Genomic DNA, 22751 nt, shown 5'->3' on the forward strand with positions numbered 1-22751 from the left:
GTAATAGTCAGATAGTTATGTATGGGATATGTGTGTAAGATTTGGAACGAGTTATGCGTGCTGCAGGAGCATCTCGATATACGTTTCGTCAATGTATTGTTACTTAACGTTAGATAAATAGTCTCCAGCATTGGAGCAGACGATCTCTTAACTTACGTTTTGTCACTGTATTAGAGTGATTATGTTGGTATTTGGTTAAAGTTGTTTAGTAAAGCTTAGAGTTATTATATGGTCTATCCAGCATAGAAATTCGGCTCTGGACTTAGTCTTAAGTTACCTATTTTTTGAATATATAGTTTGTTTATATTGTTATTCATTTTCCGTAAGATATAAATTACTTTTCCTCCTGTTCTTTCTCCTAACACCGTTATCTTATTGATTTTTTCCTTGAATATCTGCAGATTGGCTCTGGAGATAAAGAGTTTGTTATTTTCCCCGTTTGAAGAAAATAACTGGCGTCCAAACGTGCACTAACCCAGCCTGGGTGGCTGCTGCAGTGTTGCTTAGAAGATTGAGAGCATCTCCCTAAGTCTTCTATTTGTTGTTGTTCATTTAATTTTGGGCGACCTGGACAAATTTCTATTTTGCTCGACGTATTCACCGTCGAGTAGTTTGTAAAATAATAAATTTTTGTTACAAATTATTTAATAGGGGCAATTTGGATAATGGTCATCTACATCCGTTACAAATCCGGTGTGTGTGTGTGTATGCGTGTGTGTGACTAAGTAACTCGTTCATAACTTTTGAACGACTGAACCGATCGGAACGAACTAAACGGTTTTCTAAAGAGTTCCCTCAAACTTAGATTTCCTGAGAATTTGAACCGATTCGGACCCATAGATTTTAAGAAATCTTGAAAAATCTCAAAAAAAATAAGAAAAAAATCATTTTTGAAAGTGGTTTTTTTCAAATATCTTTTAAACGGCTATATCAATAAACTTTAAAAACTAATTCGCCCTCAAGCTTGAAAAACTACGCCGATCGTCGCCAATCCGATCAAAATCGGTTGATTCGTTTGAGAGATATCGTGAACGACAGAAAATCGGAAAAAGTGTTTTTTTGACATAACTTCGTCATTTCTTCTCAGATCGTATTCAATGATGTAGAATCATTAGAGCATAAAAAATCGCGTCGATCGCCGCCAAAAACGTAGAAATCGGTCGATTGGTTCGAGAGATATCCTCGATAAAACATTTGGAAACAAGTGTTTTTTTTCCATAACTTCGACATTTTTTAGAATAACTTCCAAATGGCTGCACTGATCGATTTCAAAAACTAATCAGCTATTAGCATGAAAAAACTACGTCGATCGCCGTCAAGCCGATCAAAATTGGTCAATTCGTTCAAGAAAAATTATGAACAAAAAAAAACCAAAAAAGTGTTTTTTTGGAATTACTCCAAATTTCCTAGTTTTCTCAATTCAAACTTGAAGATTCATCATGAAACTAAAAAAATTGCGTTAAATTCTGCCAACCGCGTGAGAATCGATTGATTTATTGAAAAGTTAGTGCGGTTTGAAAATTTAGAGAATATTGTTCTATGATAGCAGTATGGTGCCACTTTGGCGGCCCCCACCACCCAGTGGTGGTAGCTCCCGGCGCACGGTGGGGACGGTTCGCGACGCCCTAGTGGGGACAAGCGGTTGTACATTTGATTGCATATATATACACAGGGTGATTCAGAATGACCTTCACAGCGGAAAACTGTAGATGGAGGAGTCGATTCTAAGAATAAAGTTCCTTAGTCGCTTTTCGATATTTTCAATAGTTTTTGAGTTATTCAAAATGTAAATTGACCAATCACAGACAAGCTTTAGAAATAAAAAAAAAATAAAAAAGAATAATAAATAAGTTAAGTAACACTGCCACAGCAGACTTCAAGTTAAATGATATTTATTTAATTTGAAAAGTTCGATTTCTCACAGAAAAAAGACAAAACATGCAATTACAACCTAGAACGTATTTGTATATTTTTTTTTATCTTTTCATTTTCACAGAAAACATTATTGACTTAAGATGATGCAATTATTAAAAATATAACTTCCGGAGAATTAACAAAATAAATTACGTATTTTTAAATACACTTCTCACAAAAATTAAGGGAGCAGAAAAAAAATCCAAATGTTTAGGGGATTTTCAACAGGCTGTAACTTATACAAAAATTGTCGTACAGCAAAACAAAAAAAAGCAAATTGTAGCTCTAAGTGTTTTGTTTTTGGATCTGAGTTTGAAAATATTTTTCGAGTAATCATAAGAAAACCACCGAAAAAAAAATTTTCGAAATTTTTTTGGTTTTTTTTTTTTAATCTACGGACGTGGAAAAAATTTTTTCGACTCAACCTCCATATGGACCGGATAGCTTATTTATTCAGATTTAATTTCTTTTTTTTAAAATCTCGATACGAGCAATTCTCGCTGAGATATCGATGTTTGAATGGATAAAGATCATTTTATCTTTGATTACCAATATCTCAGCAACCAATGATTGCACAGAAATTTTGAGGTTGGTTTTAAAAACTTGAATAAATTCTCTACAAGGATTGGCAATTTAATTTTGAAAAAAAAATTTACATTACATGAATTTGAAAAAGCATCCAAAAAAGGGCTTTTTGTCGTTTTTTGGAAAATCAAGCGCCCAATCAAAAATATTGCGGAAACCACTGACATTAAGTGTGCCTCTTACTGTTCAATATACCCACAAAAACCCTACAAAGTTTCAATTCAATCCAGCAAACCGTTTTTTTTCCCACTTGATCGAATTTTTGAAAAAATTAAAGGAGCAAGAATTTCGCTCTGAAAATGTCATAATTTTTATCAAAAATGAAAAAAATTTTCGTTACGAGCTAACGTTCGTAAATTGGGATAATTCTGGCGCAATCGGCGCTTCAGGATATCCGGCGAGATGTCCGGCGAGACGGTCAGCGAGATGTTCATCGAGACGACCAGCGAGATGTCCGGCGAGACGTCCAGCGAGATATCCAGCGAGACGGTCATCTCGCCGGACATCTCGCAGGCGTTCTCGCTGGACATCTCGCTAGTTGTTTTGCAGGACGTCTCGCTGGCCGTCTCGCTGAGTGTCTCGCGGGACGTCTCGGTGGGCATCGCACTGGCTGTCTCGCAGGACGTCTCGCTGAACCTCTCGCTGGCCGTCTCGCTGAGAGTCTCGCAAATATGCTATGACGTACAACAAGCGCTTAGCGAAGTCCTGAGCGAGACCGAGCAAGCAAAATCAGAGATTTTTCAATAATTATTTTATGCATTGTCTATATCTATATTTTTGTCTGTTTGAAATTGCTATTATTTCAGTAAGACAAGTTTATTAGTTTAAATTTTTTTCTTTATTCTTGGTTGAAATTTATATATTTAAAAATACGTAATTTATTTTGTCAATTCTCCGGAAGTTATATTTTTATTAGATTTCATAGAAATCTAACTATTGCATTCGTTCTCATGACGGAACTTTTGAAAAATTTTGCTATATTCCGACTTAACTCGACGAGCTGAGTCAGAAAATACATATGGTTCAAGAGTTTATATGTATATATATATATATATATTGTGACGTGGGGCCTTGACAGACCCGCAGTCACGAGCAGAGCTCTACTTAATTATTTTTTTCTGGTTTATCATTATTCGCCGCGATCCAGTCGCCATCTAGAGACTACCAGGCGAGTACGGCGAATCCCGCAGCTCGAAAGCGCGACGCCGATAATTATTTGAAATTACTATTATCTTGTTAGAATTAAGCTAGAATTAAGTTAGTATTAAGCATTTGGTAAGTGCCCCGATGAAAGTCACTTACTAACGACGAGTCAACTTCGCAAAACAACGCCGGATTCCACGCCGATCAGCAAACCCAGAGAATAGCCAAACATCAATTCCTCATCAAACCGCTGCTCCAAATTTGAGACACATTGAATACACGAGACTGCTGCCAATTGTCATCAATCAGTACCACTCAGATATTTGGACAAGCTTAAGAAAGAGCCACTAGACGGCGCGTCGATATCATTGTCCACCGTCAATTTGAGAACTTCAAAACGGCAACAGCGCCAGCTACCGGCCTGCTGGCTAACTCCGTAGCCAGCCAGCGGCTACGGATGAGAAGAAGGAAGAACGACGAAGAATTGGTATTCGACGTAATCGCATGGTAGCATACACCTCGTTATTGTTTTTTTTATTTTGTTGTTTTTGTACTTCGCGATTAATTAAAAAATTAATTCATCCCGACCGTCAGTTCCGCCGCTTATTACTAGTGCCAAGTTTGGTTAACGCCGTGCCGACGTTTCTGTTGTTCCTAGTGAGAGTTTGGCCCAGATCAACCTCGGGAAGAGCTGTCATCGCCGCCATCCGCACAGCACCCGCCGACGCCGTCCACGGACCACCGATCCGCAACGTAAGTGGCTTTTGTTGTTCGTGCGATAGCTCGTGGAACTGCTAGTTATATTTGTAACAGGGTAAAATTACCCTTAATCGATAAGTCACCGAATATCGATAATTATTCGACATAGCACTGGCGCGTCTCGATCTTCGGGCCTAAAGGGAGAATAGGAGGGGGTGAGTTTGGGTTAAAATAGGTGAGCCGTGCAGCGGAACAGGGAGAAGTAGTGTGACCGCCAGACTGAGTGCCACGGAAATCAAAAAGGACCGTTCCCGAGAGTAGTGACGAGACGAAGGAAGCCAACTACAACTAGGACTTCATCCTCAACGAGTGAGTTAGATCATCGTTTTGTTCGTCAAGGTGTCAATTATTGCTCTGTGGGAAGGAAGTGGACCGCGGTTTATCCAATACCCAGTTACTTCTCCTAATTATTTATCAATTGGATCGTTAATCGACGAAAATTTAATTCAATAAATAAATCGTAGAACATTTGCTAGTTTTTGGATTGAGTCATTTTCATGGGGGATTATACCCGGGGATCGCTCGATCGACCTTGCGGGGGAAGTTTTAATATCTAAAAGTTTTCAATCAATTAACTAACATCTAAGAAAATTCATCAAATTAATTTTTCAATAATTAACTGAGTAAAATTGATTGATTTTGGTCATTGAGAAAAATAGACAAATTTTTATTCGTGGAATTTTCGTCAAGCGTCAGTTGTGTGTCGCATAAATTCCAATACCCAAGGTCAAGCAAAGACTTGACTAGCGAATGTTCTAGCAAACAAATTTGACTATTTCGACTCGTGTCAAATTTTTATAAGTTATAAGACGAGTAGAACGCTAGTGATAATGTTTTATATCAAGAATTAATTATTAAGAATTCTATATTGAGAATTAATTATCGAGGATAATATAGAGTGGAAAATTATTGAGAATATTATATTATAAAATTATTCCGTCAAGTGTGAATTTAATAATTTTGGGATTAAGTCCGTGAAGTAGTCAAATTGAAATTACTGAACTTGATAATTATCGGCGTGGACATTAAGTCCTAGGAATTAGTTAATTGAGTTAGAATTGTCATAGTAAAAGTTTAATCAGAATTAGTTAATTAAACTTATGTTAATAATTTTGAAGTGATTGTAAAGGTCTATGTTGTGATTAAGTTAATTCAAGGCATTAAGCCTCTGGTTCTATAGAGATTAGTTCAAGGTTAATTGAAGTTAATTGTTAAATTGGAATTATTGTTTTTGCCGAATACTAATGATTGAATAATTTGGAAAATTATTGTAATTAGATTAAAATCCTTTTTTTAAATTAAAATTATAAAATTAATTAAGCGAAGTGTGGGTTATGTGTGTGAAGAATTGTATGGGTTATGCGTGATAGAGAGTGTTAATAGTGTTAAGTGCGGTAGTCCTGTGGACTTAGTTCTAAGTTAAAAGTGTGTAAAGTTAGTTCGTTTTGGTAGTCCGGTGGACTTGTAATTTTAAGCTTAGTTTTAGGTCAGGTGTGGGAGACCGTTCGTTCAAAAAAGCCCGTCTAGTCATCGTATCGTCGTTGGAAGGTTCGTTGTAAATATCGTTTATTTCGCAGTTGTTCTCCTCTTCGTTAGATTATAAGTGTGTGAGTGAGTGCTTAAATTTGTTAAGTTTGTTAAATTTTTATTGTTAATAAATATCGATATATTGTTAATTAAGATTTTATTATTCAACAGCACCTTCCTTCACTCTCTCTACCCTAAGATAAGTTTTCTCAGCTCTGGACCGGTTCCAGGAACCGTGATTAAAAATCCTGGTGGCGCCCTGATAATTTTTATTGTTGTTAGTTTTGTTTAGTTATTTAAAAAATTGATTAGGGGCTAACCTGAACAGGGAAAACTGTTACATATTATTGTTATCTTATTTTTTTTATTAATTCAATAATAATTGAGGCCATTTTTTTTTGGTTGAGTTCCACGAGGTATCCTCTGGGTACCTTCCCGCCAAAACTTCCTGAGTGGTCGACGCCATTGGGGCTCGATCAAATTTTTCTGTTGTATCATTGTTATTATTGTTGATATTGAGTGTTTGCTTCCGCCATTGGATACCGCGAGCGAGGCGCCGCCTATATTCGAGCTTCGGTAGTTCCGTCGGGAGTAAGGGTAACGCAGTTACGGACCACTGTTTAAGGCTAGATAATTCAGAGCTCCGGTAACTGAACATCTATCCGCGGTCTGATCGATCAATGATCAGCAGCTCAGTTAGCATCAGTCTGCTGACTACTATAGTATCCGCTGTATGACACACCATTTCGTGCACTATTGGTATTTTGGTGTTAGTCCCGTATTAATGCGCATCGATTTGAGTATTATTTGAACATTTAACTTGATTATTGTTTGAATATCATTTGAATTATCAACTTGATTATTATTTTGAGTATTATTTGAATATTTAACTTGGTTATTATTTGAGTATTATTTGAATTATCAACTTGATTATTATTTTGAGTATAACTTGAATTATTAACCTGATTATTATTTTGAGGATTATTTGAATACTTAGATTGATTATAAAATTGAATATTATTTGAATTATTAACGTGATTATTATTTTGAGGATTAGTTGAGTGCTTAGATTGATTGTTGATTTGAGTATTATTGGAACGATTAATTGGATTATTTTTTTTTTTAATGTATTATTTTGGTATTAATGACATCATACTTTGATGATTATTTTATTACTTGATTTACTTTGAATTGGCTAGTCGCCGAACCGATTGTTATTGTGAAATAAATGAAAGTTAAGTGTCGGAACTTCGTCGTCAACTATTTCCTTAGGAACCCGCCACCCTGAGTCGATTATGACGTCTGTTGTTTTACAGAATTTAGCTATCGAGGATTGGAACATCCATACTGTTCCTGGCGCCCATATTGCAGCCCGACGAACCGGTAAGTCAATTATTTTGGGACCCGTTGGCTCATCGACATATCCCGAGCCAATCGGCCATTATAATATATATATATATATATATATATATATATATATATATATATATATATATATATATATATATATATATATATATATACGATATAACGCAGCTTGTCACGACGATAGCGTCACCAATTTACAACGGATCTTTATCAAACTCAACATACTTATTCTACAGATAGATACCGAAGTTAAGTTCGAAGATGAGCTTAATTGGTCAAGTAATTTAGAAATGCCAAGATTTTAAACTTTTCAAAATCATAAAAATTCATATTTCTTCACTTTCTAACTCGAATAACTTCTGAATGGAATAACTTATTGAATCTCTGTAAACTGCATTTGAAAGTGCTTTAAATGAGCTTTAATTTAATTACCAAATCATATGTGTAGTCTTAACATTAAGTCCTATTCCGCTATGCCAAATATGAAATTTGCTGTTGTACTCGTTTTAGTATATTTCATAGAAAATTAACGATTTCCAAATATCGAAAAGTTATTGTTTTTACCTAGTTTTGTAATAAAAAAATCAAGCGATATTCGAATTCTACCCACTGAATTCCAACTATTGTCGTAACAAATCCTGAAAAACTAAAAAAGAAAAATTAACATTACCTTGTAATAAATTATCGAAAGTTTTTAAACAACAAAATGAGTTCAAAATGATAAAATTTTAAATTATACCACTTACTTTGATTCTTCACAATTTTCAAACAATCTGAGTTTCTGACTCTCATTAAAATTTATTTTAACCATATTTTCAAATATAGATAAATTTACAATTAATATCGCAGTTTATAATTCTGATTACTGATAATCTAATAATCATTTCAATAACAGTTTACTTAAATAACAAAATAATATTTGTTTATTATGTGAAGTTAGGAATATTTAGTTAACGAGAATATAGTTATTAAATTCACCACAAATCGTTTACTTCTAAAATTGACTGTAACGTTGATTATAACTATTTTCTAATTACTGTTATCAATGTAACGGTTATAATGAAACAATAAATGAATAAAAAAATTTTTTAGGTTCACAAAATTAAGTCAATATAATAAAAAATTAATTTACTATAACAAATTTCATGTAATAATAATTAATATTAACAAATCTCATGTAATAATGATTAATTATGATAAATTTTATATAATAAATGTGTAAACTTTGATTACAATGATTACAATATACATCATACGTTAATCTAATTGTATTTTTGATTAATGAGTGATAAAATGAAATCTACTTCCATAACGGCTGCCGAATGGCTCTTTTTAACTATGTCGACGCTAATCTGTTAGTAAGACGCGCAAAAATTTCACCATGGACGCTTTTATCACACGCTCGTATGCTAGGTAAGACAACAGCTAAATACCCTCTGACACGTGTTGAGGTTAAAGCTGTTTCAATGCCTGCTGGTGTACATGGTGAAACTATGGACAACATAATTCATGGTCAAATACCGAGACGTTTAATCATAGGTTTTGTTGATAATAAAGCTTTCAATGGCGAAGTTACGATGAACCCGTTTAATTTTCAAAATTTTGGAACTAACTACTTATCATTATACGTTAACGGTCGACAAATACCGTCAAAACCTCTTCAACCCGATTATGGGGCACGTATGAATAACATAGACGCTTACCACACACTGTTTTCGGGTACAGGTATCCATTTTTTGAACGAAAGAAACACGATAGACAGGTTTGAGTACCCTAACGGGTATTGCTTATACGTTTTTGATTTAACGCCCGATTTATCAGCTAATAGTAATACACATTGGAATTTGATCAAGCATGGGATGGTGCGTATAGAAGTTAGATTCGACAAAGCTTTAACAACAACCACAAACTGTATAATATATGCAGAGTATGAGAGTGTTTTGGAAATAGACGCTTCTAGACAAGTAACTATAGATTTTGCAGGGTAAACACCTAATACCTGCAAATAATTTCAGTAAGTGATAGGAAGTTGTCATGTAAAGATCGTTATGTCGGCTGTAGTTATATACATTCAAGGTTTCGTTAATAACGATCGTGAGTTTTTACCTAAAGAGATAGGTGTGATGTGTCTCATTAACGGTAATACAGCTCACTGGGTCTTGGCTCCCGAGTTTTCATTTAATCATCTGTAACGGGTATTTTTCCGGTTTCCAAAAGGAGTGAATTTTAATCGTTGTTGATTTGGATAACACTTCCTTAAGTCTCTACATTCCCTAGCTCGAATGAAATCTCGCCGGAGTCCAGGATCTTTTTTTAGGGATAGCTTATTACTTATAAATGAGATTTGAGCCTGATTATGTTTGGTACTCTATTTATTTAAAATAACAAGCAACAAATATCGAAATTTAACTTATAAAATTTACAACCTTTATATCAAACATTACTATATCGTACATAACCCACACACACCGTTTTGTTTTCCCGTTTTTCAGTGCCATCTGGTGGCCAAACTCTATCTACTACCTTTACGCAGTAGTATTCCTATTTTACCGATGGTTGCACGACCCTACCTGCCCTTAATCCCGTCTGGGTGCTTGGAAAGCAACCCTTCCCGGCCCTACTTGCCCCTAGTTCCCTCTGGGTGCTTGGAAAGCAACCCTTCCCGGCCCTACTTGCCCCTAGTTCCCTCCGGGTGCTTGGAAAGCAACCCTTCCCGGCCCTACTTGCCCCTAGTCCAGGCTGGGTGCTTGGAAAGCAACCCTTCCCGGTGGCCAAATTTCCCCCAATGGACAAGTCAGCACTTACCTGGTTCCTGGTCGGAGACAAGGTACGAGTTCCTTGATTACTTCCTAGTGAATGGTCTTCTACTGGGAAGGTTATAACCACTGGGAAACTTGGTTGCTTTTCCCGTCACTAAAAATCGCTTTTGGCATTTCCCAGACCTTTCTCCAAGAGTGAAAGGTCTGGGAAAATTATCGCTATCTATCGCTCTTCGCCAAACTTCAGATTTTTTTATTATTTAAATCTGATCAAATATTAAATTCACTCGTTAATTTCAACAGATTACAATAAATTTCATACCAAATCAATTCCATACAAAAGTCGTTCGGGACTTAGAAAAAAATAACATTTGTTAAATAATAATTTTCACCAAAATAATTTCCCAATGAAAGTAATCAATTGAATAATTATTCAGATATTTTGAATCTGTTCGAGAATTCAATTAATTCTTTCTTTCAGGTAAATAAATTTTTGTTCTTTAAAAGAACAAAAATTATCGTCACGCAGTTTCGCTTATATTAGTTCATCGGTTTTTTACTGCAAACGAACGAGCGGCGAAATTCTTCGCCATCTCTCGCCGCGGTGGCGTACTCAACCATTCGCGCGCATTTTCAAATAAATCTCAGTCAAGTATTTAAAACTAAATAAACTTTTTCATTAAATAAAGAAATGTAATTGAACAATTATATAAAAAAAAACATCTTTAGTATATTAAATATACTCCGATATCAATAATGACAAGAACGATAATAATAGTAATAATAACGATAATAACAATAGTAGTAATAACGATAATAACAATAGTAATAATAACGATAATAACAATAGTAATAATAAATTCTGTTGCTCTGCCGTCTCGCTCGCACTCACTTTTTACCATCACACATCTGTCAGAAGAAAGAAAGCTTGATAATAACGCATTAACCCGAAAACACGGTCTTGAGTGGTATGATGGTAAATCGTTGACAAAGTACGTGCATATACAGTTACGACTTTTTTGTCAGACTGCTATGAAAATTTACACATTCGGTAAACCGCAAAAAACGTACTTAGAAGCGCTACTTTGTAAACCTATTATAAATATCGAGGAATTGCAAGACCATCCATCGGTAGCGACGTTACATCAGGCGCGTTTAACTTGTGCCTTACACAGCGTATTAGAAGCTAAAAGAAATAAAAGTTTAGCGTATAATCAATGCGCATGATCTTGTGCAGATTTGCTAAAACAGTGGTTAAATAAAAAAGCAAATATCAATACAACGTCTGCGCATTCTTGTCCTTAGAGTTGTCAGGCGTGTAATGAACACGGTCCGGGTATTGAAAGCTATTCAGTATATACCATACCACACGATCGGTGTATATCCAGCGGACAGAATTCCGAAAATTTGGAATAAACCGGCGGCTTTTGTTGTGAATACCGATGGCTGCAAAAAACCAGGACATCACTGGATTGCTATGTACGTCGATAGAAATGGAAGAGATTGGTTCTTCGACAGCTATGGATTGCCCCCGTATGTTCCTCAACACCTTAAAAGCCTCAAAAATAATTATAGATGGTTCAGATACAACAGTAAACAACTGCAGCAAGAAGATTCGCAAGTGTGTGGCCAATACTGTGTCATGTTTTTGCATTGTATGTCTACTTATCCTTCACGTGATAAGTTTTTATCTATCTTTGACGACAGACATGACAGAAACGACAAGATCGTCGAAGAATACTACAATACGTTTATGAATGTAAAACAGAAAAAATATAGAATACCTTATGTGAAATGTAACATTATAAATAATATTCAAACATGTACTTAAATATTATACTTGCTTTATAACTGTAACAATAAACTTAAATAGGACAATATTTTAACACGTATATTAATTATTCGAACCCTCCTTAATTTGTATTATTCTTAAATTTAAAATAACATGAATTTAACATGAGTTTATTCATTTTTTTTAAGTAAAACTTCTGTTAAACACCACAACAACTGTACAAAGCAGCATTGGTAGATATGGGCAGCATTTTATTTCACAAACTGTCATTGTATACGTATAGCTAATTAAAGCTTTTATAAACCTGAGAGCTGTAAGTCGGATTATTATTATCTTATAGATAGCTGGTCATAATAATAAGTATGTAAAGAGCTATGAATAGATCTCAAAGCATAATAAGCAAGAATTCTTTTTTATCTGACTGATAAAACACGGGGGCATTTCCGCAATTATATTCATTGTAAAATTATACTAATTGTAAAATTAGAAATTATTAATAAAACAGTAAAAGGTAAGTAAGATTTTAATTCACGTAAACTATACAGGGTGATTCAGAATTAGTGTCACAGCGAGAATATTTAGATAGCGGAAGCGATTCTAAGCGAGTTCCTTTACCAATTTACAAAATTACAAGTCATTTCGGAGTTATTTAACTTCAAAATTGACCAATCAGAATTAAAGATTAAAATTAAAAAAAGAATCAATGATAAATTTGACAACACCGCATAAGCCAACTTCATGTCGTATCTAATTTTTTTTATTTATATAAAAAATATTAATTTAAATATATAAAATAATTCTCACGAAACAAAAGACATTCAAAATAAAAGTTTAATTTTTTTTTCTTTTTTTTCTATTTGTAATTAGTAATTACTAATTACTTAATGTCTTTTTTAGAAGCTGGCAATAGCCTAGTCGGCTCGGTGCTCGCTTTTCGAAAGAGTGGAACCCGGGTTCGATCCCGGCATGCACCAATATTTTAGAGTAATTATATTTAAGAAAAAATATGTGCGTTACATTGCCAGCCTCTGCAAGTGGCAGAGATAGCCGGACGGCCCACGTCTGACTTGGGCGATCACTCAGTTAAGCTACAACTTAACTGGGTGACCACTCTAGTCAGCATTGGCTAGCCCAAGGGATCTCTGCACACTAGGAGAAGGACCTAATGCTCCAGTGGTCGATAAGGAAGAATTCCTCATCAATCACTGTAGACTTAGCCCAGCTCCGACTCTACTATCATGGGTTTTCTCTGTGGTTTCCCCATAATTCTGTTCCAACAGCCTGAGAAGGTGAGGTTCAGGGTGAATACGGTACAGAAAGCACAAGTCGGGTCACAACCGCAAAATAAAGAGTAAATGTAATTCTATGTATTGTGCAGATTGCAAATATCCTGTAAAGAACATGCAATGAAATGAAATAATAATAATACTTAATGTCTTTTTTTAATTAACAAGCTTACATCGGTGTCCGTGGGATAGAACTTGGTTACGTTGGCAGTACTTACGGCTGGACCGACTTATCGGTGGAAAACTGTACAATTATTAACCCTGTATTCCTTGGAACTGGGACACAGTGAACAATTATTTGGGAAAACCGCAGTAAAATTCCGGTTATCATGTTAATCGTGTTCATAATTTTGGATGGCATCAAGCGTGGTCAAGGCGTCTTGCTCCTGGTGCTCATTATTCTCATATCTATGGTTATGCTTAACATCTTGCTCATGCTCGCACTGATCATTGTGCTCGTGATCACCCTAGACATAGTGCTCGTGATCACACTAGACATTGTGTCTGTGATCTCGCAGAACATCGTGCTCACGATCGCGCAGGACATTTTTTTCGCTGTCATACTGAACATCTTTCTCGCTGGATAACGTGCCAACGGTCTCGCTGGATATCTTGCTTGATATCACGCTGACGGTCTCACTGGATATCTCACTGAATATCGTGATAATTATCTTGCTGCTTATCTCGCTGGATATCTTGCTTGATATCACGCTGACGGTCTCGATAGATATCGCGCTGATGATCTCGCTGGATATTTCGTTGAATATCTTGCTGGATATCGCGCTGACAATTTCGTTAGATATCGCGCTGATGTCTCGCTGGATAACTTGCTTGATATCGCGCTGACGGTCTCGCTGGATATCGCACTGACGGGCTCGCCGGATATCGCGCTCATGATCTTACCGTTCATCTCGCTGGATATCGTGCTGAATTATTTTGCTATTTAGCACAATCTCTAGCAACTCTGTTAGCAAAATTACTAGTAAGATATTTAAGAAAACCGTCAGTAGTATAGTAAACGAGATAACCGGAACGAAGTTTATTGACATTAACAGCAAGATGTTTAGCATGATCACCAGTTAGTCGATCGGAAAGAATTTCTACGATGGGGATCTGTAAGACGACTAATATGATGCTCAACGAGAAAAAGATTAAAATCATCCGCAAATTTTTAGCAAAGCGCTTCTTATAGAAAATGTAACTTCTCCAGTAAATGTATTTCCTCTTAAGCTAAAAGTAAGGTATTTTTTTATTGGTTTTTACTAAAATTATCAATGCAAACAATTTTTTAATAATTTATTAAACTGCAATTTATTTCTTTGAAAATTTTCAAATCATTTTTTCGGATTCTTTAAATTATACCAAAACAGTGACACCATCGCGGAAATAGTCAGGGAAGCTTCCTGTAACCTCAAAACGTCGAAATCTAATGAAATTCGATTTTCGAAAAACGGGGTGAAAACAATAACTTCCCGATTTTTGAAAATCTTAGATTTTCTTAGCGGGAGGTTAAAAAAAACAACAAGATGTAATGTCCAAATTTTTTAATTGTAATATAAGTATAAATATTTTTATTATTTTAATTAACAATCAACGAATTATCAAATTAGTGTAGTAAGTGTTCAAAATGAGCTCCATTTGCTTGAATGCAACAATTTAAACGTTTCAAAAAATTTGCTCGGCAGTTGTCAAACATTTCAGGTGTTATGTCTTCGAGCGCATCAAAAACTCGATTCCGTAAATCATCGATATCATCTACTGAATGACGATATACGATCGATTTTACGTGTCTCCACAAAAAGAAATCGAGTGGATTGAGATCTGGAGATCTTGGTGGCCAATCCAATACGCCTCCGCGTCCAATGAATCGTTCATTAATGAACGATTTATGCTAGTTTTAAAACTAGCATGAAGCCATGCTTGAGAAACTCCTGCTGTATGGGCAGGAGCACCATCTTGCTGGAACCACATGCGCCTGTATTGACGACATTGAATTCCAGTTTCATTACAGAGTTCTTGAAGGTGGTTCTCCAGGAAATCAACATAAACAGCCGCAGTCAAATTATCTTGGAACTCATGAGGACCAACCTAAAAGTTTGTAACAAAAAATAAAGATCAGTGATACTTGAAAGTATTCGACAATTCACTATTCTGCTAATTATGATGAAAAAGTGGTACTTACAACAGTTCTCTGACCAAAATGAAGTCCTGCCCAGATATTAATTGAAAACCGTTCTTGATGGTTCTGTACTACAGTACAATGAGGATTTTCTCGAGCGTACCAATGAAAAGTTCGTGTATTCCAAAAATTATTCCTTCCGAAAGTACTTTCATCAGTAAATAAAATTTTATCAATGAAAAACTCATTGTTATCCAGACGATGTAAAATCTCACGACAGAATGCCAGACGAATCGGAAAATCTTCAGCTCGGAGCTCCTGAACGCGTTGGTAGTGGTAACCATGAAGTTTCTCCAATTTTAGTGTCCGTTGAACAGTACCATAAGATAAATGAAGTTCTTCGACTACTCCTTGGATACCAATTTCAGGGTTGTCTTCAACGGCCGCAATTATAGCCTCCTCATTTTCCACGTTACGAGCATTCCGTGGCGCTCCAGCTTCACGATGATTTGGTAAAAGATTACCAGTTTTACGAGAGCGGTTAACGAGCCTCAAAAAAGTACGAGCACACGGATGTCTACGATTCGGATGTCGCAATGAGTACATACGAACGGCTTCGGCGGCATTACAATCAGCCATGCCATACGTAATTAACATATCCGTATATTCAGCAGCTGTATATTCAGCCATATTTGAACATAAAAAACCAACAAACTAAAGAAAAATCAATTCCACACAAACAACACTAATAATTGAAAAAATGAAATATTATTAAAAATACTAAAATATTTTCTCTATTAGTGACATGTCAAACACGCACGGTAAAAAAAAAGAAAGGTGAACCGCAAAGAGTTCAGTCTTATACAAAAATTAGATAATAAATCAGCTAAATTCATGAAACAAAACAATTATGATAATAAATTCTATAAAAATTTGAACATCGATATTCAAATAACCATTAACGAACACGACAGAGAAGTGCAAGTGAAAATAGAATTTCTTAAAGTGAATAAACTACGAGCTATCGAAGATATTCATAGACAGACTGTTTAAGAAATCAGTAGAGGAAATCAGCAATTAAGTAAGCATGAATATCAGAAAAATAATTAGCATCATAGAAAGTAAGAAGATCAAAAAGAAAAGCAACAAATTGACCAGGACAAGGGTCAGAAGGATGTCCAGTTCGAGCACGAATATGATGTTGAGCGCAACCGTAAGCATGATGTTCAACGCAAGCACAAGCAGGATGTTCAGCAGAACCATAAACATAATTATGAACAAGATCAGAAGCAGAATGCTCAGCAAGACAGAGAGGAAGATTATCACTGATAAATTATCATTCTGGCCCAGGGCCAGGAATCTCGTTTCGCTAAAAGAGAGAGAAAAAAAGTCTGAGCCAAGCTTTCTGATTGGCTGTAAAAATTTGATATTTTTTTGTTTCTCATAATCAGCTGAAGCTAGTAGCAGAGTGAGAAATGAGGATTGGATTGCTAATCCAAATTCAAGAGTTGATAAGAAATTAAAATTTTTATAAAAAAAAATTAAAAAAAAAACAACACTATTTTCAGAATTGAATTCCACATCGAATGAGTGATTTCTCATACTTTTATCAAAATTTTTTTTAGATTTTTCTCTGAAAATTTACACAGGATTCTCACAAAAATTTCCGTGACAAGGTAACATAGTAATGGTTACCATTCTACGTAGGAATAACATCAATTCTTTTCTCTCCGTATTCCATTATTTTATATTGACTTGATTAAATTTTAGATTTATTGAGAATTATGGAAAATAAAATTCTCTGCAAAAAAAATCAAAAGTATATTGCCCCAAGTTCAACCCTGGAGAAATAACAGTTGATTATTGGTGGAGAAATAAAATATCAACGACAAATTGAAATTTAATTTGGTTTTATTTTTTGTCTTAAAATTTTGTATTGAAATTTTTGTCTTAAATTTTAGTCTTATTTTTGATAGATTTCATAGAAATCTAACTATCACATCGGTCCTCATGAAACAAATTTAAAAAAATTTTACTATATTCCGACTTAAGTCGACAAGCTGAGTCAGAAAATACAAACATATGATTTTGGATTTATATGATTCATATATGTGTATATGTATAAATTTATATATTTATATACTTGAGATAAAACGCGACTTGCCACGACAATAGCGTCAACAATTCTTAAGGGATAACGCGTCGAGATATTAAATTAATGTGAAATGCATCTGAAATCTGAGAAATTAAGCTATAATTTACATATTTTTTTAAATAAAAAAAAATCCATCTTCGGATCATTTTTAAGAAATTTTACTTTTGCAGTTGTTTCGTCCACAGAATTGAAACAAAATGGAATCTACTTCCACTTCGACTGCTAAATGGCCTTTTTTTAATGATTTAAAAACAACTAAAAATAAGGTGAGAATTATAGAAAATGGAAGTATCTACAAAAACTTTTTTAAGTGTTTTAACCTAAGTACACCGCTTTAGAATTTATGACTCATTGTTGGATGAAAAATAAGATATCAATATGAAATTTTGTTCTTTTTTGTCTTAATCTTTTTATTCCTAGATGTGAGTTGAGATTTTAAGAAATTCAAATTCCCTACAAAAAATTCCATAACAGCTTGTGACCTGAGTTCTTTACATAAAGGATAAAGCTTCATTGTCGGTTCAGGACTTAAATTCCACTAGTCAATTACAATTCCATTTTCCATTTTTTGTTTTGATTTGAATACATCTGCATATTACCTGACGATTGAAGAGAATAGAATTCTTTACAGTAAGATAGGTACAAGTTTTTAACCTAAGCCCCTCTTAGAAGAAATTACGCTTGGCTGCTGATCAACATTTAATTATCAATAAAAACTTAAAATTTATTATTGTGCTTCTTAGTATTAATCTGATTGTTCCTACGTATTGGTTGATAATCATAGAAAATGAAATTCTCTACAAAAAAAATCCTGAGGTGTTTTGACCTAAGTCTAGCTCTGGAGAAGTTACGCTTGGTTGTTGGCTGACATGTAAATTATCAACAAAAATTGAAATTTATCTCTTAGCTTCTTTTTATTAATCTTATTATAGCTAGATATTGATCCAGAATTTTAGAAATTTAAATTTTCTTCATGAAGGTCAAGATAAGCTTCTGATCGAAGTCCAACCCAGGAAAAATTCCGCCTAATTATTGCTTAGGACGGATTTTTTTGGTGACCCTTAATCCCATTTTCCATTTTTATTTATCGATTTGAAGAAATCTAATACTTGCAAATAATTATAGAGACTCAAATTCTTGATAAAAAAGTCTTGAGCTATTTTGTCTTAACTCTAGCCCTGGAGACGTTACGATTGGTTGTTGGCTGACATCAATAAAAAATTGAAATTTATCTATTATTTTTTTTTTAATTATCTTATTTTTAGATATTGGTCCAGATTTTTAGAAAGTAAAATTCTGTTCAGGAAGGTCAAGATGAGCTTGTGACCGAAGTCCAGCCCAGGAAGAATTACGCCTAATTATAGTTAGATTTCAATGAAATCTATCAAAAATAAGACTAAAATTCAAAACAAAATTTTATGACAAAATTTTGGGACAAATTTCAAGACAAAATTTTAAGAAAAAATTTCAAGACAAAATTTTAAGACAAAAATTTCAATACAAAATTTTAAGACAAAAACTGTTCAATTATTAGCTAATTTCACAATTAATCAATTATTTAATTTCTTATAAATTTTACCAATTTTCGAAATTATTCAGTGTGTAAAAAATAAACGTAAAATCTTAAATATTTCATTCTTGGATGTGAGTTTTGGATACATGCATGCGGGTCGCTAGACTCAAGTACCTACTTTGATGACTCTGTCCGCTGAGGTCATATAAATGCAGCCTCTTGTTCTCTTCGTAACCCGAGTGCTCATCTGGTTCGATTTAAAATATTTTACGTTTTAACTTTCCCTTTTTTTTATATGTAATATTTTGTCAACGTATTTTTCTTAAGAATATTTCTTGGAAATGTACCCCCAATAATAAAATGAAATGAGTCTCTATACGCTGTTGTGCATAAAACACAACCAAAAGAGCCAGTTCCAAAGGATCTGTCTGAGCGACAACTACGTCGATTGCAGTCAAGTTCCAATTTCAAATCGAATACTTTTTCTTAGCATTTCATCTTTCAACTAAAACACCAATTCTTAAGATCTACATTCAAGTTTTCTTAATCGCTGAGATTCACTTAAAGTGAATTGTGAGGTGAAATATCAGTGTATTTTCATCAATCTGTGATTGAAGTTCAAGAGCTCAAGCAGCACATGGTATTGTATTTTAGTAAACCTAAAATACCAAAAAGGTACGAAATATATCTATACTTACATGCATATTCAATACAACACTTCCCTCAGCGTCGGGAGAATGTCGGTCCGGCATTCAGCCCCAAACCGCCCACCGGTGCTGAGTCGAGTTACTATTTCATCTCACATTCAAATACGATACGCTCATTGTGATGCTGTACACATTCCATGCATAATACAAATACTGAGTCTGAGCCGAGTTTGAGACTTCACGAGCAAGTTCTCAAACTATTCATGTGCAGTGTCATTTTGAGCCCTTTCTGAGTTACACCCCATTACATACATGAAATTCAAACAATTATCGAGATTAAACTACTACAATCTATACCTATCATTTATTCAAACAAACCTCTTCTCACTTTTCGAGTTCACATAAACATCATCCAATTAATTCAAATCTATTCAAAAATCTGAATCTCAATTTCGAATCATTACTCGATCATACAGTCCACTATCTCTCCACAACCTATCCATTGCCAATTCTTAACAATCTGCATTCAAATTCACGAGCTACATTGTTCACTTCGACTTACAGATCATATTTTTAAAACGAGCGAACGAGCGAACAAGTGAACGAGAGGACGAACAAACGAGTGTACGAGAAAACAATTACTCGAAACCGAGTCCACGAATTCATTCCGAAATCCTTTCACCATCAGAAGCCAACTCCGCACGGTTGGAAATCAGTTTCATTCCCGAGATCATCTCCAGACAACTACAAAGGTTAGCTTTGCTCCAGTTCAACTTCCTCACAATCTTGCTGGGACCAGATTCATCAATATCCAATACAAAATATTATTGTTATTAAAATTGTATTAAGAAAACATACATTTCGAAATACAAAACGAAACAAAAACTAAAACCAAATTAAATTTCAATTTGTTGTTGAGATTTTATTTCTCCACCAATAATCAACTATTATTTCTACAGGGTTGAACTTAGGGCAATATACTTTTGAATTTTTTGGCAGAGAATTTTATTTTCCATAATTCTCAATAAATATAAAATTTAATCAGGTCAATACAAAATTTTGGAATACGGAGAGAAAGGAATTGATGTTATTCCTACGTAGAATGATAACCATTGCTATGTTACATTGTCACGGAAATTTTTGTGAGAATTCTGTGTAAATTTTCAGAGAAAAATCTAAAAAATTTCATAAATTAATTTAATTATCAGGAAGATGTCCCACGTGACCATGAGCACGATGGCTAGCGTGAGCACAAGTAACATGTTCAGGAAGATGTCCAGCGTGATGACGAACAAAATGTCTTGCGCGTTCGCGAGCAAGATGATTAGCGTGATAATGACCAAGATGACCCGCGTGACCATGAGCACGATGGCTAGCTTGACCATATCTAGCGAGATCGTCAGCGCGATATCAAGCAAAATATCTAGCGAGCCGGTCAGCGCGACATCCAACAAGATGCGTCGCAAGATCATAAGCACGATATTCAGCAAGATATCCAGCGAGACCATTAGCGCAATATGCAGCAAGATATTCAGCGAAATATCCAGCGAGACCGTCAGCGCGATATCAAGGAAGATATCCAATGAGACGTTAGTGAGATATCTAGCGAGATCGTCAGCGAGATATCAAGCGAGACCGTGCGCGTGAGCACGAGCACGATGATCTGTGTGAGCATCAGCAAGATGTTAAGCAGAACCATAAATAGGATAATGATTAAGACCAAGAGCAAGATGTCCTCCGTAACCATGCGCACGATGGCTAGCGTGACCGCGGGCACAAGTACTGCCAACGTAACCAAGTACCATTCCCCGGTCACCGATGTAAGCTTGTTAATTAAAAAAAGACATTAAGTAATGACAAATAGAAAAAAAAATTAAACTTATTTTGAATGTCTTTTGTTTCGTGAGAATTATTTTTGTATTTAAATTAATATTTTTTATATAAATAAAAAAAATTAGATACGACATGAAGTTGGCTTATGCGGTTTTGTCAAATTTATCATTGATTCTTTTTTTAATTTTAATCTTTAATTCTGATTGATCAATTTTAAAGTTAAATAACTCCGAAATGACTTATAATTTTGTAAATTGGTAAAGGAACTCTCTGCTTATAATCGCTTCCGCTATGTAAATATTCTCGCTGTGACACTAATTCTGAATCACCCTGTATATGAAATGGTACGTGTTTACAAGTCTCTGTAACACTCTTATATATATATATATATATATATATATATATATATATATATATATATATATATATATATATATATATATATATATATATATTAGGTGCTTTTTTTTTGCGACTATTTTTTTTTCGCTCCCATCCCGAAATTTTGTTGGAAATACACCCAAAAATATTCCCTGAAAGTTTGAGCCCTTAATATTAATATTAAGTACTCCTACACAGCGTGTGAAGATTTCCCATTTGAAATATACGAGAACTTTTATTTTTTTTTTTTAATTTCTATAGCTCAGTGGCATTTCATAGCATCGCTTTGACCATGGACGGGTTTTTTTCAGAATTGAATGCTCTACAAAAGTGTCCATTGTCGCGAAGTCGTAACTCATATTGGTGGGGTAGTACGGACCGCCAAACCGAATTTTTCATAGAATTCTTGTTTTTTCACTCATTATCTCATAAACAACAAGACATACAGAAAAAATAGAAATGATAATTTTCTAGGAAATTACTAAGATCGATATTTTCTGAGATATTAGTCATTGAAGTTTACGTAGCGTTGAATTTCCACAAAATGTTGAATCAAATCTTAAAAAATATTGATTCTTTTATTCGTATCATAACTATAATTAGTAATTACTTATTGATTAAGTTGCAAATTCAACGAAAAAAATTTTTAATTGTATTTTTCTGAAGTTTTTTTATTTTTAAATAAATTTCTCATTTAAATCACACCATAATATTTGAATTTATGATTTAATAATTCTATTTTAATGAAATTCGAGCTAAAAATATATTGTGTATGATCATTACGTAGAATATGGGATGTTTCTTTGTTGCTGTGTATTGTGATACTGATTAATTGCGGATTATTTTTATTGCTCTAGTAGTACTACTGAGCTTTCACTTGACCTTGAATGCGTTCAACAAATTTCCCCTTTAATTGCAGCGCTTTCTTTGTTTTTGCGTACTAATCCCGCGAGAGTAAGAACAAAGCGTA

The 22751-nt window shown here is 34.4% G+C and overlaps 2 protein-coding genes across 10 annotated transcripts in view; both read right to left on the bottom strand.

The window, feature by feature from the left end:
* The window catches only part of LOC141529218 (uncharacterized), a 330321-nt gene that overhangs the window by 287252 nt on the left and 20318 nt on the right, over positions 1 to 22751 (bottom strand). The window lies entirely within an intron of this gene.
* On the bottom strand, positions 14908 to 15942 carry LOC141529286 (uncharacterized). The gene is made up of 2 exons (XM_074245788.1): positions 15316 to 15942; positions 14908 to 15221 (listed from the first exon to the last, which is right to left on the bottom strand). The coding sequence occupies exons 1-2, from the start codon at positions 15940 to 15942 to the stop codon at positions 14916 to 14918; spliced, it is 933 nt and encodes a 310-aa protein (XP_074101889.1). The 3' UTR covers positions 14908 to 14915.

Source organism: Cotesia typhae, unplaced genomic scaffold (assembly GCF_013202065.1).
Source record: "Cotesia typhae breed Kobodo isofemale line unplaced genomic scaffold, CoteBio_Ctyphae contig_48, whole genome shotgun sequence".
Classification (NCBI taxonomy): domain Eukaryota; kingdom Metazoa; phylum Arthropoda; class Insecta; order Hymenoptera; family Braconidae; genus Cotesia; species Cotesia typhae.

Coding starts and splice junctions, on each gene's coding strand:
- LOC141529286 (XM_074245788.1), bottom strand. CDS start 15,942: ATGGCTGAATATACAGCTGCTGAATATACGGATATGTTAATTACGTAT. Junction 15,222..15,315: donor ATTTTGGTCAGAGAACTGTT/GTAAGTACCACT, acceptor ACAAACTTTTAG/GTTGGTCCTCATGAGTTCCA.